The sequence below is a fragment of the Pteropus medius genome, unplaced genomic scaffold, assembly GCF_902729225.1.
Source record: "Pteropus medius unplaced genomic scaffold, Ma_sr-lr_union100, whole genome shotgun sequence".
In the NCBI taxonomy this organism is placed as follows: Eukaryota; Metazoa; Chordata; class Mammalia; order Chiroptera; family Pteropodidae; genus Pteropus; species Pteropus medius.
The window spans coordinates 3,994,771-4,014,229 of record NW_024344253.1 but is presented as its reverse complement, the minus strand read 5'-3'; the positions used below and the strand labels follow the sequence as shown (position 1 = coordinate 4,014,229).

Below are 19,459 nucleotides of genomic sequence, written 5' to 3'. Positions count from 1 at the left end.
GACTTCAGGAATGCACTAAGAAGATTAAAATTTACTCCCACGGAAACACTCTCAAGCACTGTAAATTAACACCTCTTTTCAATGGCAGGTATTGAAGGCCGGACAGCTACGCAGACAGTGTACACATGGCTTCGGTAGAAACGTAAGGACGACTGATGCCCTGTACATAAAAGAACAGCCTTTCCCACATTTCGTAAAGCAACTGAGGCTCCGAAAAGAAAAATAAATATTCTAAAACCCGGCGATGATCACATTACCTCTCTAAACTCTTGGAATTAAAACCAAAACCCTAAAACATACCTGCGAGGCCTAGGTCAGTCCAGCCCCTACTCTCTCTTTTGCACCATTTCCTCAGTTCTTTACCAGCAAAGCAATTTCTTTGAGTTCCTGCCTCAGGCCTTGAGCACCTTACCTTTCCTGGCCTAGATAATATATACTTACCTGTAGGTCTCAGCTCTTGTCATACTTCCTCGGGGAGTTCTTGCCTAGTCCCTCCCCCACCCCACTCTGCAAGTCAGGTCCCTTGTTATGTGCTTCCAAAGAACCGTAGGTTTTTCCTTCAGATTTACAAATAATCCTGTGTCTGAATATTTATTTAATATCCTCCCTATCACCCACTGGACTATCAGTGCCAGGAGAGCAGGATTGGGCCAAAATTTGCTCACTGTCGTGTTCCTAGCACCTGGCCCCGAGATGACTGAGTAAATGAATGAATGAAATATTGAGCCGTGGTTGGTTCATCTGCAAAAATACTGCCTCTTCCATTTAATCCTTCTAATCTTCACACCAGGTTAGATTAGAGATATCAGGTATGTGGGAGAGATATCAGATAACATGTTTTACTAGTTTTGCGTGCGAAATAAGACTACATAGACGAAACTGACAAAAATGACCTGAGAAGGAAGGGACGGCAAGGGAGACGGAAAATGGTGAGATCGTCCACCTCTCTAGCGCAAAGTGAGGTTAGGATATAGGAGCGCCCCATCCCCATCGGCCCTGCATCATGTTGCCGGCTTGCTCCAAATGGGGCCCACCCCAGTCTGAAAAGACTTGCCCCAACTATATATATACATCACCCAACTCCTTTTTTCATTTGGAACTGCTTCGATTCTATCTGAGAGTTTTGCCAAGTTAAAAATCATCCTAAACCTTCACCTTTGAGTTTTCTAGAGCTGCCTGTGGAACATAAGCCTAACATTTGCCTCTAGTGAAGGGTCTAGCAGAACAGGAAAGGCACTATTTCACCGCCATCCACAGCTTCCTAGAAGAGACCTTTTTGTTTTCTTTATCTCACACTTAGAAATGTTTTTAACATTTCAGAGAATCAATAATTTGACCACGAGGACTAATGCTATATTAATTCCACATTCTCTTAAAAGGAAGAAAAATGTAAATAAGAAATCAGTTAGATAAGGAGCCCCAATTCGGAAATCTCAAAATGGAATACAGAGGAGAATCACAAGTCAAAAAATAAAGTCATACTATTTCTCCTAAAGCCTTCCACAAAACCCATGCCCTTTAGCTCTGTTTATAAGACAGTCTCAGTCTCAGAGTGTATTTAGCCTTATTTTATACTACCAAAGGCTAATGAAATGTGACGTCTGGTTTCTGAGACTCATCAGACAGATCATAGGGAGCAGGCCACTCTTAGTGGCTGGTATGTTGACAGTAAAGTCAAAAGCTAACCTGACAGTAAGGAGCACCTAGAAAGCACTTAACTGATGGTAAGTACTCCCTCCTTATCTGTAGCGGGTATGTTCCAAAAGACCCCCGGTGGATGCCTAAAACCGCAGATAGTACCAAGCTATCATATATAGACTATGTTTTTCCCTATATATACATACCTATGATAAAGTTTAATTTACAAATTAGGCACAGTGAGAGATTAACAACAATAATAAACTAGAACAATCATAACAGCACACTGTAATAAAAATAATGTGAATGGCTTTGGGGCCATTATTAAGAGAAATAAGGGTTACGTGAACACAAGCGCCGTGATACTGTGACAGTCTATCTGGTAACCAAGGTGGTTACTGAGTGATTAACGGACAGGTATTGTACCCAGTGTGGATACGCAGGGCAAAGGAACAATTCCGTCCCAGGCAGATAGCAGGAGGGCAGGATAACACAGGATTTCATCATGCTACTCAGAATTGTGAGAAATTTAAAACATGAATTATTTATTTCTGGAATTTACCATTTAATATTTTTGGACCACGGTTAACTCCAGATAACTGAAACCGTGGAAAGTGAAACAGTAGATAAGGGTGAACTACTGTAGTTAGTCATCAATAAAAACTGACAATAAGGTAAAACCACTAAAAGACACCAGATGGTCAACAAACAGGCACCACCATAAACAGAGAGCTCTTTATTCCACAGAAGCCCCTAAAACTATCCCCGATATGGTTGTATTCATAAAGCTGATATGGTTTATGAATACAACCAGTGTATTCATAAAAATAGAGTCGAAGTATTACCAAAATAAAGCTAATCGGTAAATTCTTTACGAAGGAAGAAATGTAGATTCATTTTCAAAGGTTTCATAAATCATAAATCTTGGGCATTTGATATTGAAATTTTTAATATTTGAATATTTGAAATATGCTTTGATATTTCAAGATGTGATTTTCCGAATCTTTGTGGAAGCTGCCTCACTAAAATACTACATTCCCAGACAAACCAGATAAATGCATGACTGGAGTATATCCAGTGAGGAGAGCAAATATGAAATAAACCATCTTTTCTGGTTCTCAAAAGAAAATTAAATTTTATAACAAAAGAATGAGTCCAAACAAGCAAATTCTTCAATTCAGCTATAGGATGTGAACATCTTTGAGACCAAAATATTAAATTAATAAACAAATGCAACATTTTGTTTAAAAACTATTGTTCACACAAGCTATTTTCTATAAGGAATTCACTATAAATCACGAATAAGTCTGATCATTTACCAGATGCTTCCAAGCTGTTGAGGACTGGAAATATTACGTGTTTTCAATAAATAGAGAAATATTTTTGATGGTTCTCATTCAATATCTAATTCTTTGGTGGTCCTGAAAGTATTCGGTTGATTAAGAAAATCAACTTTTTCTTAAGTAAATTGAAACTAAAGCTTAAAAAACATTTTTTTTTTTTTTAAGAAACCATGAATGCCACACTTATATGTAGAAAAGCCAACTGAAATCAGTGAGCCAGGAAGGAACCTGGGATAAGTCTTTCCAGCCACCTTCCCAGATTTTCCACAAGTAAAAATCTAAATACCCAGAACAGGCGCTGGCTACTTTCTGCTTAAGAATCACAAAAGACAAAGATCCTCTTTTGCTTTCATTGTAGACGCCCCCGCTCACCATTTTGTCTCCCCACCCACAAAATAAAACAAAGCAACAAAACGCATCTCCTCCTTCTGATTTACATACATGGTTTACTTGAAGGTGTCACTTTCTCCCGGTCACTTAAACCAGAGACCTTGAACTTATCGTTAACACTCCCTCACCTGGTCAGTCTCAAACACAGTCAATCCATCCTTTCTAGCCCCTTCACCATCTGGCCTTTTTGTTCTATTTGCTACATCCCTAATCCAATCCTGCCACAGGCCAACAGACCCCACCTCCCATGGGTGGGGGTACGGGCCTAAAGCACGACCCTGCTAAGTCTCCCTGCCATTCACGAACCAGCAGAAGTGAGAGCCCAAAGCTTCCCATAACCCAGTCCCCAACTCCATCATCAGCCTCACATGGGACCTCTCTGCATTCAAATATTTCCCTCAACAGAATCTAGCTACTCCCAAACACTGAAATCTCTTCTTTTTTTCTTTCCTTCATTCTTCACTCACTTACTCACTCACTCATTTAGCTAAAATTTCCTGAGCACCACCTCTCTGCCAGGTCTGTGCTGGATGTAGGGACACAATGGAAAGCAAAAACAGGTAGTACATGTCCTCACAGAGGTCATAAAATATACACTTTGCTCTTACACACCCTTCCAAAGCTAGTTCAAACATCACTCTGTGAACTCTTTATCGCCCTGGGCAGTAATAATTGCTTCCTTTATTGGATTCTTAAGACATACGTTTGCAAGAGGTTTTCACATACTGCCCTGCACTGTATTTGTTTCCACTTCCTTCTTTATGTATTTGTGTCCCCAAAGCATTAGCACAGTGCTAATTTTAATGTTAATGTCTTCTATAGCCACTTTCAACCACTTACAAGTTTTAAGTTATGCTTTTTCATTTCCCATAAAATGTATCATCTTTTACCTTTTTTTTTTTTAATCACAAAGGTGTATTAAGTCGTGGCTAAGTAAAAGCCATTTACTTCTGGCTTTGGAATGTGTTTATGAACTAACTTACAAATGAGAAGATCTGATGTCTTAGAAACCTACTTCAAGCAAAACGAGCCACCCTGTGGTGCTAGGGCGCAAAGCTTGGCCAGCGGACAGCTCCCCCGCTGGGCACCCTTTTGACAGCCCACTCGGGTCCCTCTCTCAGGCTGCCTGATTAAGACTCGCCCTCTTTCAACTGGGTCCTTAGCACCTCAGTTAATTTTTGCAGTTTCGCCGAGCTTATCTCAAGAAAACTGAAACAACTGAGTAACAATTGGTCCTTATGAAGATGAGTGACCAGCTATCTCCCGTGAATGCCTAAGAGGTCAAAACAGCAAGTGTTTAAATACATCAAGATCTAGAAGGTAAAATTTGACTCAAGTGGGTCATGCAATTAAGAACTGACTGGTGAATGTATACAGATATGTTCATTTCCTCATAATGTATACTATGTATTACTGCTGGTTATATACACAGGTATACACATACTCAAGCACATGCTTAAAACAAAACAGAACATGAAAAAAAGCGGCCTTGAACAATACTGAGTTATTTTTACAAGGCTAAGATGGAAGGAAAGAGAAAGGGGGAAGACGGTAGAAACCTATCATCTTTTAAAATCCAAGTTACACTAGTTGAACAGCAAGAATATTTCACCAGGCAGCCTACAAAGCGGTTTTCATGGGCTTATACAAACTGGGCTTCTTTCTGTTTTCATCTATCTTGTTAACATATAATGATAATTAACTCAACTTATTTTTTCTTTTGGCAGTCCGCTGAAAGGAGAAAAAGTAAAATTATACCCACAAAAGTGGAATTGTGAGGGGAAAAATAAAAATTTTAACAACCACCACACATTCTCAGGTATGGCCTAGACATAAAGTTTGTGCACACACTGTCACCGGCACATTTGTCATCAGAGTCATCACTACCCAAGTTAGAAGGGCCAAGGGCACCAGGGAGGGGCACAGCTGGCTTGCGCCCTCCCCACCCCTACAGGCTCAAGACAACTGGAAACATCCTGGAAGCCAAAGAGCCTGAACTCCAGCGCCTACTGCCTGTGACTTGAATCCAGGCTCAGGAACTTACAAGCTCAATGACTCCAGGCACTACTTACCGTCTCAAGGCCTCAGTTTTCTCATCTGTAAATAATAACAGCACCAAATTCCTAGGGTTGTTCTGAAGATTAACTGACTTAATGTGTGTAAAGCACATAGAACACTCTCGGGCACAACAGTATAAATACAAATGTTAGCTTTTATTTTTATTCCCATGGTGAAATCTGTCTTTGAATTCAAACAGATCACCTCTTCTATATACACGATTGAAGTTTATGAGAGCTAAGGTAAGAAATGATGGCTCTAAGGCTCCATCAGAACATATATATCTGTATGTGTACCTGTGCCTAAATGGCATCCACCTTTCCATTAAATTAACCTACTTCCTATATATTAAATTTGAAACAAAAATTTAAAAGTGAAAGTTTCTTCTCACTTTTATTTAATTCAAACACTCCATTCCCACAAATATTCCCAAGCAAGAGAAGTTTTTCTGTGTTTCAAAGATGTCCTAAGTTTACATATTTACTCAAACCTATGCTACAGACTACATAAAAGAAATCATTCTTTTATAAATTATTTATCCAAAAGTTCCTGGTGGCATTCATATAGGCTGCTTTAATACAGTTTAAATGAAAATTGAACATTGTAAATTATTTAAATATTCAAGTTAGCTAATTAGTTCTCATTAGAGGCGGCTCGTTCTTCCACGCTACAACATTTGGTGAAATTCTTCAAAACACTACAAAAACTGCTTATTATCCAGTCTCCAGAGTATGTCCATGAAGTATTCTCTCCTGCATTTTCAATATCCTGCCTTTGCAAATACAAGAAGAGAAGAAATGAAAATGCGCAAGGCTGAAAACAAAGACCCTACCTTCTATACTACCCACCACAGCATTAACAACCCTACACCATCGTCGCTGTTATGAGGGGCACACAAAGGTTATAACAACTGACATATCTTATTTTGCTAACTTTTAAGCCAAAAAAAAAAAAAAATGGAGCCAAGTTATGAAAAGTAAGCCTGTATTTGTATTGCAGGGTCCAATTCCAAAACCAAAAGAACGAGCCTTTCTGGAAAGTCGCACATTATTTGTAGCTTAATCAAAGGCAGATAAATCTTCGAAAGCCTTCTTTTCTATGGGCTGCTTTTGTCCCACAAGTGTGTCAGCCTATACTCTGATTTTAACTCTCATCTGTGAAATCACAACCCAAGGACAAATGTATGCCTTCTTATCAACCACACTTTACTAAAACTGCTCAAGCCCTTTTTTAATGTGATGAGTTCTACTTATAAATCGAGCATAAAATTCACTTTCATTTCTAATAAATAGCATTACCCATGAGGCCACTTTTAAAATTTTTCTCCACCAGCTTCACAGAAGGTTGCCACTTCAATCGTGCAGCTCTATCACCCTTTTATAACGAAACAAAAATCTGCACAAAACACAGCTGTGTCCAGAATGCCCACAGCCTAATATTTAAAGAGTCTTCTTGATTCAAAAATAATCGTTGCATTTCCAAGGCAATAATTTAGCCAGAAAAGCAGCATTCAGTTATACACTCAGCAAATAAATACACAGGAACAGGGCAGTACAAGGCCCTCTGTGATAATGTGTATTAATAATACTCCTTCCCCTAGAGACATGTACATTATAATATGACACTCGCATCTTTTCTTGCCACAGGCCATCCTCCACAGATAGAACCCAGGTTACTTACTACATGTCATTCTAAGGGCTTTGCATTGTCTCTCATTCTCTACTTCCAAGAAGTGAAGCCGATGAGATGGACTCCACGCTTATGTCCCTCTCCCCCTTCTCCTCTCTCCTTCAGTGTTTGTCCACCTCTTAGCCGCTCATTCCCACCTCTCTCTCTCCTCTCGCCTTGGCCCTGCCTATGAAATACAGACTTTGATGTCTTCTCTTTCTCCCCAGACATCACACCATTCTCACAGCGTCATCATCTCTGTGGGGAAAACTCCCAAACTTAAGATCTTCAAAATCACGTGATATCCCTTAAATTATTTAAACTCAACCTGACCAAAATGGAATGCCTGATCTCCCCACCAAAGCCAATTCTTCCGCCCTACTTCCTGTTTCAGCTAACGGCTCCAGCAGGCTCATGGTGACACAAGCTGTCTCAAGCACTTCTTCGACTCCCCCATTTCCTCAGCACCCCACCAAGCCACCCAGCAGATCTGTTACGAAGTCATATAAATTTAGATCCCTTCTTTCCACTACCATTGACGCCAGTCCTAATCTAGGCACTTATTTCTTCCCCCTGAACATTCTAGAATTTTTCTAAGTGGCCTTCAACTACCTCCTATCTAATTAATCCATCTTAAATGATGCTATTTTTAGTCTACGGCCATACCACCCTGAACACGCCTGATCTTGTCTCATATTAATTTTTTTTGAAAGAATATATGTCCTCCAGAATCACAGGGCTTGGTTTCATATTCCAGCTCTGCTACTTGTACTTCTGTGACTTTCCGCAAGTTACCTAAACCTCTCCGTACCTTCCTCTCATCATTTGCACACTAAGGATAATCACAGTACCTGCTTCATAGAACTGCTGTGAAAATAAAATGAATAGTTGTGGAGCAGTAAGAACAGCGTCTGGCATGCATTTAAATGCTCAATAGATATTTGCCATTATTTGCAGTTTGTACAGACCCAGTCGTACCATGGCCTGCCCCCAAAGCTCTCAGGAGAGTCCCATGGCATTCTAAGGACACTGCGGTTCCTCACCCTGACATTCAATCTGTCCCCAACTGACTTTTCAGCTTCAGATTGCACATAGCCACTGGCCTATATACACACCAGGCAAACTAAAGGACTTACTAGTCCCCCAACATCATCCAGAGCCTGCCTCCTCATGCTTGCTCTTTTTTCTAGGAACTTTCCTCTCATATCTCTGTCCGATAAGACTGTCTGGCCTTCAAGACAACTTTAGCTCCTCCATGAAGCCTTTTCTGAACCCCTCACCCAGATGTGCTCCCTCCGGCTTGCACATCCCTCTCAGCACAGGGGTCATGTTTCTCTGTGGCAGTTATCTTCTCTATATCTCTAACGGCAGTCCTGTCATTCATTCTCCCATCAGTCTTAGAGCTCCTCGAAGGTAACATGCACATTCATCATCATTGTATTCTCTACATCATCTAGCCCAGTGTAATATGTTGGGGTAACAAGAAAGATGGAGTTGTGGGTGATGAGAACCATGGCCACTTCTGTGCTATCGTAGTTGGGTGAGTCCAAGTGAAATGCTCTGCCAAGACTGGAGTCCTCGCCAGTTTCAAATGATGTCAAAACTCACAATATAAATTGAATTGTCTCTCCAGAATGTTTTTCTTTATAAGACACCAGAAATACAATAGAATAATGTAATTTGTAGCCCTATCCTAAAATGCCAACATTAAAATCACAATACAAGAATCAAAAAACCACTCAGCACAATTTTCTGCAGGATCTACCATCCAGCAATCCCAAGAGGGGCAACTCGGACCTCAATGACTGCAGCTTGTTCATAAACAACCTCTGGCACATTACTCACTGCAGAACTGAACATACTGGCACATATACCACCCCTATCCTCACAAGAGGTCCTCAATCCCTGGACTCGCCAAAAGAAAGCCAGTACAATGCATATTCTCAACAATAGAATGAACACTCAATAAACACTCCAGGCAGTGACATCATCCAGGTGCAAGGGGTCAGGGAACAGGCCATGCATTACTCCATTCTGTCTAGGAGCTGAGCTGTAACCTGACACCAGGGATTTAGACCTCTTTGCTGCTGGAACTCTGGGCATTCATGAGCAGCAGCAAAGGGCTCTTTCATTCCCACTTTCACTTCAGCCATTCAAGAAGCATCCTGCTCCCAGCGCCACTAAGAGAAATGTCCTGAAGACATCAGTTTCAAGCTGAAGTGACAATTAAAGATTGTTTTCCCTCAAATAAAAGATATGCTCTTGAAGGTCGAGAAGACTCTCACTCTTAGAATAAATGCCTGGTGGTGCCCACAAATCCTTGGAACTGTCAAAATCTCATTTAACAGGACAAGTCCTAGGAAGCTTAGCAGAGTGACTATGGCTCACTTAATTATGTTCATTTAATTGTACAGTTAGGTCACAAGAAAGTAAAATTAAATGTTTAACTCAATATATTAGAGTACTCTGTAACATCAGCTCTTTTAATCAAATGACATATAATCAAGACAATGCAGCCTTCTTATTCCTTATTTGTCGCTTTTACTGAATAGAGATTTATTCCTAATGAAATTTTTACTATACTTATAGTATTAAGATATCTTTTTCCTGTAGACCAATGGTCCTTCACAGAAAACAGCTCCACACTCATCTTATGTTCTCAAATCCTAATCCCACAGAAGCAAAGTAACCAAAGAAAGTAAATCAGCACTCCTATAGCACTCCTCAAAGGCAAAGAAAATAATACTGTTAAGTGTGGAACACCCACATAAAATAACCCAATAATCTCTCATACAGGTAAAACCTTACTCACAGATAGGAACTGAATACAGCCTCCTCCAGCTAAATGTTTCCCACTTTCCAAAAAATGAGCTGCACAAACAAAAACATCCTGAGAGACAACGGAAGACATCAAGCTGAAGCACCTGTAAGATACACACTGCCCTGGACTCTGTGGGTGTTCCATAAACACTCAGAGACTGAGTCACAGGCCATTACAGAGTCTGGCAAGGACAGAGTGTCTGTCTCCTTGGCCCTGCTCTGGGAGGGTTAGGAATCCACAGCTGCCGTCTGCCCTGGTGGTAAGAACTACTAATATAGACAGAGGTCTAAAAGGACTGAGGTGTTGACAGGTTCAAATTATGTTAACTGTCCCTGCACCTTTCCCCAAGCACCTGAGCCTTAAAAAATTGGTATTGCTACTTGCACTCCTGGGGGGAAGTGAATAAAGCTGACACGGAGAGGCATAGTGTTTCCTCACCAAAGAGCCAACAAGCTATGGTTGAGAAAAAAAAAAAAGAAAGAAAGAAACTTACTTTTCATAGACCAGCTCCTCATCGATGGAGAAATAGTGGATATTTACTGTGCTTTTTGGTCTATTCCTTAAAGTAGCAAAATATAACCGATCTGAAAGACAAGTTCAAAAGAGGGGAGAAAACATATGAGAAGTAGGGAAGCTGGAGGTAGGGGTGGTGATAATACACGAAAGAACAAAATAACAACTGCTACCCATCATTTAAAGACCCATTAACACGTGGAATTCTTGCAGAAACCTGATCTCTCCCAGAAAGAGTCAGAGACTCAAGAGCACAAATTAACAGAGGTGAGAAGAGGACCTGACTGAGGGGCTCATCGGGGACATAGCTCCATTATCTCCCTTGTTTCTGGCCAACAGGGGACCTGGGGGTACCCGTAGAACTGGAGATGCAAGTTTGATTCAGAAATCGCCAGACCTCAGCCGCTACGGAAAGGAAAGAGGCGAGCCTTCGCCTGCAGCTCCGGAGACTTCAAGAAGAGGAAAGGAAGAAAGACAACGGGGTGTGATTGTGGGGGGCGGGGGGTTCCTGAAAACCGAGGCCAGCAAGGGAGTTAAGATAAAGGCGACCTAAAGGATCGCCCGGAGCAGGATGCCCGCTAGCCGCCCGGTGCAGGAGCCCGGCAGAAGCGGGCGCTGTCCCAAGAGCGGGCGAAGAGGCCACCCGAGGGAGCTGCGAGGGAACGAGGGACGCCCGAAGCACAGAGGCCGGAAGCAGGGGGTCCTCGGGGAGAGACGGCAGCGAGAGGGGCTGGGAGCGCGCGCAGCGGCTGCGGGACACTGGGGACCCCGGGGGAAGCCGGGGGTAGTGGCTGGGACTTCAGAGCGAGTGAGGTGTTGAGGGGCAGGGGAGGGTTGGAGGAGGCGGGGAGGCTGCTCCTCACCTTTCATGAACTCGCAAGCCCCGATTAGTTCCCCTGACTCCGCTGCCATCTTAAGCGAGGTACGCGCGGGGGAGGGCTGGGTCCTGGCCAGCTGAGGTCACCGCCCCCGGGGGCTCCCCCACTGCCCAGGAGTCGGGGCGCTCGCAGTCCCGAACACCGAGCCCGATAGCAAGAGGCAGCAGGCGCCGAAGGCGGAGGCGGCCGGGGGATCAGAGCGCCGGGAGCCCCGGGGACATTCCGTGGGGAACCCGAGCCCGCTCCGCGCGGGGCGCACACGCTCCGGGCTGTGGCCGCTGCGATTCGGCCCCGGCTGTTCCTGCTGCGCCGCCGCCGCCGCCGCCGCGCCTGGGAAACGCAGACCAGCTCTCACGGCCGGGCAAAGTCTTCTCCCGGCTCCCAAAGTGCTCATGGAGGAGCAGACGTCTGGCCCCGATCGCGCCCGTGGCTACTCGTGCGGCAGCGGGCAGGACTGCGGTGCCCGCGGGCTGGCAGCAGCGGCCCCGGCTCCTCCCTCGCCACCTCCTTTCAGCAGCAACTCTTCCTCCTCCTCCTCCTCCCCCTGGGTCCGCCCCCAGACCTTCCTCCCCGCCCTCCCTCCGCGCCCTCCACTTTCACGGCTCCGCGGCCATCCCTTAAAGGGACAGCCCCTCTCCTTTCCCCGAGCGGCCGTGCTCGTTACCAGGCGCCCCGCGGGTCACTAAGAGCTGGTTGCTAAGGCTTTGTTGCCGTCCACCAATTGCTGCACGGGAAGCAGGGTCCTCCGCCAGCAAGAGCCGGGCGGGGCCTCGGGACAAGAAACTTATGAATGAAACGGTGGAGTGGGGAGCGGAGGGCGGGGAGGGCGCTGCGGCTGCTTCCAAGGATGCGCCGGCACCCCTTCCTTTTCTGCACGCACTCCAGATTTTTCTTCTCTGTCTCCTATTCTCTTTCTCGCCCCACTCACCCACGGTTCTTCTAAACTCTTGCATGCGCGCGCGCGCGCGCGCACACACACATACACACTCTTAAGGACCTCAGCTCTCTGAGCCCTGCCTTACCTCTAGCTAATCTTTCAATCTCCACCTCTAATGTATCCGCATTTTGTAAAACATAAAATGAAAAGAGAAGCGAAGCGCTACCTCCTAGTTTAGAAGAGCTCGCACTGGTTTCCTCTACACATACTGGACTCTGATATAATTTGTGCTTTGTTCTCACGGGGGAAAACGTTCCCATCCGGTTCCCCAGTACTCTCATTAGGACCATTTATATTGCGTGGTCGCGGCGAGGGCAGGTGTGGGGGCAGAGGCAACGAGGCACGGGGAGGGGCAGGAGGAGGAAGGGGAGAGAGAGAGTCGAGAGGAAAGAGGGGCACTTGTCCACGGAAGAACTGACACAAAATAATTTCTTTATGTCGTCTCGGCCAAAGCGCTGCAGGGAGTGGATCCTGTCAAAGGCTTTGGCTTGTTTCTGTGAGGCTCCTGGTACTGTCTGAACAACTTTAACGCTGGGTGTCCCGAAGACGCGCCTAATTAGAGGGCAGACTCTTCCATACGAAAATGGCGCTCCAACCTCATCATCAGAAGAGCATGCGCTCTGAGTGATTGCTCGATTTGCACCCGCTTTTGGGATTTGTAGTGGCTTGTTTACCCTTTGGGGGAGAGGGGGCGCCCGAGTCAGGAGCCGACTCTGACTTGGAGGCAGGGATCCGAGGTCTGGGAGTAAAGCTCAAATCCTTGGTCTTAGCCCTTAGGCAGTTTTGTGGGCTATCCAAAATGCTCAACCGGCACAGAAAGCGATAGGCGATTATTATTATTTCGACGTTAAGAAAAAATATCCGGAACGTTTCGGTAATTCTAATCGACCATGCCCTTGTAGGATAGTAAAAATAAAAACCTACCCTAACACCCGACTCTAAGGCCAGAACCATATAAATTTAAAGCTGGGAGAATCACTAAAGAGTACTTTCTATTATCCCCTAATCTTCACACGAGGAAAAACTATCTCAAGAGTTTTTTAAAACAGTAAAAGTATTGAAGAGATGAGTTGTAATGAGAGTTCCACTCGAGATGCATTCCATGTTTTACAGGCCACCGGCCATGGTTATTGAGTTCTATCTAAAGAAGGGAGCATCTCAAATACATTGTCCACACTCACACAGTTAGTTGACTTTGCCAGATATTTGTTCCCCCAAATCTTGATGTCGACAATCGAGTTGGCCAATTCAAATTATTTTATTGAAAAATTCGAATTGAGATTTTATATGTGAAAGAGAGGGAAAAGCAAAGTATGTGAAAGCCTGAATAAACTTACCCACTTTGTTCAAAAGGCTAAATTAATTCAATGACGGCGATCTTTTTCTACACTAACTGATTTAAAATTCATGTAGAATCTAAATCCACTTAACAAATTTCTTAACAGTTTTTCATCCCAGTGTTGCATTAGAAATTTACATTAGAAAAAGAAGTCCAAGTTCTCATTCAACAAATAAAATTTTAATTTCTTAAATTAAATAATCTAATTAAAAGAATGCTAAATCTACACTTTCAGAGAAGGCAAATTTAATTGAACACATTCCTGTTACTTTCTAAAATGAATTTTTAAAAACATTTTCTTTCATATAATTCTCCTGCTCAGAAATGTTGGTGATGAGTAAATTATGACCTGAATAAATAGAAGTCCTTAAAATTAAGAACTCAAAATGAAAGTTTATTTTTCCTTAGCATATTCACATTATAATGAAATTTTTGAAGTTATAATATTCATTTTGAAGACTCTATAAGTAATATTTTTTAATGGTGCATGAAAGGAAAATAAGTGATTGCCAATATAATCAAAACTCTCTAAACCAAAAGCTGCACAATCTAAATGTTATAGAAAATTCCACAAGAAAAATGGTAGTGCACACACAGCACATACATGTCAAGATTCTAATGAGATCATAAAACCCTTTATTCTCTCAATTACATGAGGTCAAAGTTCCTACTGGTCATAGTTTCATAATAAAGTCATGATTTCACAGTCTACAGAGGAAGATAATTGAAGAAACTTCTTTCCAACCACCCAATTTAATATAAATGTTAGGAATGATCTTTTATTTTAAACAATAGTTTCACACAGAGAGGAAATACTAAGAATTAAGAGGCACTCAACTACAGAAAAGGAAGGTAAGGTTATACATAGAAATTTAACAGTTAAGTGTAGAAGTGTCTCAGGTTTGAAAACAACATTTAGTCTAACTCTGCAAACATCACTTGAGTCCTGCCTTGGACACACTGAACAGCAGCAGGAAGCCTATGCTTATGCACCTGCAAAGCTAGATAATTCACTGCTAGAGGCTGCTCTGAAATATGTCACCACTCTCTCATTCTAATTCTGCCCCTTGAGACTGTACTGAACACCCTTAGTCACTCCTGCACATGCCAACTCTTCAAAAATGCAGCTCCCTTGGACCACTGCCAAACCTTGGTCTTCCCCAGATTAAATCCCTATTTTCCTCAATTTACATGGCTTCAAGCCCCCTTGCTGTCCAGTTACTCTCTTCTCCAATTTGTCTACATTTTGTGATAAAAGTATGTTCCAGAACTGAATGTAGGCCAGCGGTGGCCTGATATGAGCAGTTCTGATAACAGAAAAAAGTACTGTTGGAAGATTCCAATGAGAAAAAAAGCAATAAAAAAAAACATGAAAGAGCTAAATTTTATCATTTAGCTGCAAGAAAAAAGGAAAATATTCTCTCTCGTTGGAAGAGGGCAAGGAATAAGTTGCTCAAGATAGTCAAAGATTTGACAGCTATTTTATTTACATATTCTATTCTTTTAAAATTATCATTTCTCAGGATATGTCATTAAAACATGCTTTTACTAACTTATTCAGTCATGATGATGTTATCCAAAGAAAATATAGAATACAGACTTTGTGTTCTTTTTAAAAATTTTCAGTTGAACTATGAAACAAGGAACAGTAGACAACTGTACTGCTGAGTAACTTGAAACTCAAATTATATGAATTGTTTAGTTTGATAGTTAGTTCCTTCTCTGATACCAAAAATAATTTATAGTAACTTTTAGTAAAATGTGTATACAAAAATATTACAGTTACAAGAAGAATACAAAAATATGTAGACAGTGTGGCTCATATGTAGCTGCCCAAAGATGCTAAGATCTTGGCCTAGTGTGATCTGCTCACACTAGTCACCAAAGCCTGTTTAAGAATTCCAAACCAGAATCAAAGATAGTAAGAACTAGAACTAAGAACAGCTAGTTTTGGTTTTCAAAAAGACTCCATGGAGCCCAAGGTAGCACAGGCCCCACCTTAGTTTTGCCTATTTTATATAATTCTCGTAAAAGATTATGTGGCAAAATAGAGGAAAGAAAAGAGAAGGAACTGAGGTCCATTGTGGGGAATTGCTTTTCCAAAGTCACATAGCCGATCAGTGGTAGAAATAAGAGCAGTATTCATTATTTGCTCTAATGCCAACAATCTTTTCTCAATTTTCTCCTAACTTAGCTTAACTTATATTGTTTAATTTGTAGGTTTTTTAACTTTTGAGATGATGAAGTACCAAGCAATAATGTATATGTAAAATATCTTAACTATTTTCTTCAAAATTTTAGAGACAATATTGAAGTAATTTAAACTCAGAATGAAAAAATAGAAGATATTACATTATCTGTCATTGCTATTATTGTCATAGAATCTATAAAAACTTGAATTATTTTTTCACCCCTGTAATTTATTAATAGTACACCAGAGTTCTATGGAACATAGCTTAAGAAATATTGGTTTCATGAACATTAAATAAAACAATTCAATAATCATCTCACCCTTGACTAATGCAGTCAGTAAAGACTAACGTAATTTTAGAAGGTAAAAGAAAGTTCCATGACCGGGTCTATATACTTAATAATGCTCAATTCATTGGCTAATTTGCTACATTTTTCAAATACGCTAGCAACTCAATGCAGTTTTTAAATTTACAGAATTTACTCATCTAGATTTATTTATCCTTCTTACTCTTTTTGGAGAAGAAATAAAAATATGAACTTTTTTTCTCAAAAAATATATAAAATAATATTCCTCACACCACTCCTCACCCCATCACTACTACGTCAGCTACCACCACCCCCATCACCATCCTGCTGAGCAACATGTTTTAATCTCAAGTTTCCGTATTCACTCCCACACGCACATTTACACATGTCCCAGCTATACTCCGTGCATGCTTCTGTCAGGAAAATAATAACAGTTAAGTTTTGTTGAAAACCAAGCACAGCAATTTAGATCTCTATTATCACATCATATGTTGACCATGACATAGGTACTATTATTATTCCCATTTTACAGATGAGGAAACTGCCACAAAACAGATGTTCGACAGATGTTTGGAGAATGATTAAATGAGTAATTAAAATGTTGGGAGATGAACTTATGTGAATCAGTTAGATATGTAAATAAGTTCATTTGCAGCCTGAAGTTGTGGAAAAAATACTGGATTTTTAATAAGAAGCCCAGGTTTTAGGCATCACTCTATTACTAATTATATGCATTATCTTAGACTGTTTCTTCTGGCGTTAAAAAGGTATTATAATTTCTAACAGGAATAATAGTTGAATTAAATAAGAGTGCCACAGTGTCATGCCATTATGCATAAATATTTGTTATTAATATTAAAGCCTATATTAAATACTAAATTATTTCCAAAATCTGATTTTTACAAGCTGCAAATTACTATATCTATTTGTATCTAGGTATTATTACTTTACTCCTACTTAACAACATAAGCAGAATATACACTCACAGAGAAGCTCTTTTTATCACTGAAGACAACTCTACAGGGTACGAGGGAATGTTGTCTTCATTTCTGATTGCCTGTGGCCCTGGTACTGTCTCTAGGGTACAATGGGCCAAGGACCACATCCTCAGTGGATTCTTAAATTCCCCTGCTCTGGCTCCCGTTCTTTAAATCGTTCTGTTCCAGAAGCCTGGGACACAAATGTTGTTCCCTATGGTTCCCATGGAAACCCTCGATGCCTCTTTGGAACTCTAGGTTTTCTGGTGCCTACTCCTGTGCAGAAACTTCAGGAGAAAATAATATATTCAGTAAACTAACAGGAGACCTTTGGTTTCCTTTTGTTTCCAGTCACAAAATGGTATAGAATTATCAGATAGATTCCTAATGGTTGTTCTTGCTGTTGCTGTTATTAACGCCTGTAACTAACTATATTGATTCCCATGGGGAAAAAAACACACTTTATATCTTCCATGTACCAAACCTTCCTGCACAAGGAGTCTATGTTATTCTTCAGATTACATCTAAAGTATAATTCAGATTTGTTAATACAGGAAAAGTGATATGAATTATCTAATACACACAAAAATAATTCCTGCTTATCCTAAAATACATCATACATATTTTAGGTAAAATATTTCTCTTCATAACCATGTTTTATTTCCCATAGCATCCAATATATATTTTCTTTATGCACCATCCATTCAGCAAATTTACTGTCTATCTGCCTGGCACTGTGGTAGGTGCTAGGATTACAACCAAGGGCAAGGCAGACTTCTTAAGGAATTTACATTTTAGAAAAAGATACAGATAAGCAAGCAGGCTCCATAAGTGAGACAGGTGAGATAGGTAGGAGTAAAAGTAAAAATGATGGGGGAGAAGTGGACATCCATACCTTAGGGCTGATAGAAGACCCAAACCATGGTTATCAGCTGGTGTTCAGCAGGACACTTTTCTGTGATTTTTGTGGATGATGTAAGAACTCAGGAGTAGAGAATAAATTCTACTGTGCACTGTCATCTCCATGTAAAAATTTCAGAAAAGGCCCTTAGCCTTTTGCTCCTAAGCATAGACTATCAGTGATGATTGGCTTTACAAAAGACTTAGTTAATGAGAAGGCACATTAAAAGCCTATATTTCAGCTTTGGGGGCACTAATATTTTCTTTGAGTGAAATATAATAAGATAGAGTTTACACAGAGTAGAAGCTAAGACAGCATTTCAGAACTCTGAGATATATAGTGATAAATTGGATCACAGGATATTCTGGGATAATAATATTGGTTCTGAAATGACCATACAAAAAATTTTGAAATATAGAAAGCAATTCTGAACAGAGGATTTCAATAAATGACATAAGGATAACTGATTAGAAATATGGGGGGAATAATTTAAATGCCTCACCCACTTATGAACGAATTCCACATGAATGAAAGATGTCAATATTTTAAAACTCAAACACTTGATTTAATTATTAGGTTATTGACTATTTATCCAATCACTTCAGGAGGGAAAAGCTTAGGCCCAATAGAAGAAACTGCAAAGGAAAAGATAACAAATTTGACTAGGTAAAAAGTTAACCAAAATGTAAAGGTAAGAATCGAAGCAGAGAAAATATTTTCAGGATATATGACAATAATGAGTATTATGTTATATACTACAATGTATACAAAATGTATACAAATCTATAAGACGTTACAACTATCACAACAAAGTAAAGAATGCAGACAACAATTTACAAAAGAATAAATTCAGCCAGCAAACACATGTGGTAAAAGTCAAAGGAATGGAAATTGAAACAATAGGCCATCTCTGTTTTTAATATAATAAATTAGAAAAGAGAAAAGGGTTAAATGTATAATATAACTCATGTAATTAGCTATTATGCAAAACTCAAGGTAATATTTAGGAAGATCATGTAACTGCATATACATAGAAGATAATTAGTTAAAATGTTTATTATTTTTGAATAACCGTTATGCTCCAGACTGTATGGCAAGCCTTTCACATACATTATCATTTAGCCACAACATTTAATCATACATAATCATTTCAGATGGTGATAATGAGGCTCAGAGTTATTCAGATGTGCCCAATATTGAACAGTTAATGCAACTAGAGGACCTTCCCCACTAGTTCATCAGATATATCCAAGCATATATGAATCCCAGTGATGGACATGGTTAATGCATGAACTGGAACCCCTGTTATTCACAATTCAGCAAAGAAACAATGAGGGTAAATGGCAGTGGGCATAAAGAAAAGGCCAGATTCAAGACATCTTCAGAAGCATAATTGACAGGATATGCAAAACAGATTATGTAGAAGTTGAGGGGGGAATGAGGATAACTCTCAGAATTACGACTTTTTCACTGGCTGGAAAATGATGCCATTTTCTA

General features: G+C 40.7%; 1 protein-coding gene across 6 annotated transcripts in view; it reads right to left on the bottom strand.

The window, feature by feature from the left end:
- The window catches only part of CDC14A (cell division cycle 14A), a 129,582-nt gene extending 117,783 nt beyond the window's left edge, over window positions 1-11,799 (bottom strand). For 2 of the 6 annotated variants that reach the window (XM_039869578.1, XM_039869577.1), the window contains exons 1-2: window positions 11,295-11,788; window positions 10,412-10,502 (exon numbers count right to left, since the gene is read on the bottom strand). Coding sequence is in view for 4 of the 6 variants with exons in the window: in XM_039869577.1 (XP_039725511.1) it covers window positions 10,412-10,502; window positions 11,295-11,343 (140 nt within the window). In the remaining 2 variants the exon portion in view is untranslated. Of the gene's footprint in view, window positions 1-10,411; window positions 10,503-11,294 lie in introns of those variants that run through there. The other 4 variants (XM_039869573.1, XM_039869574.1, XM_039869576.1 and 1 more) reach the window with 4 other exon arrangements.
- Window positions 11,800-19,459: the final 7,660 nt, after the last annotated feature.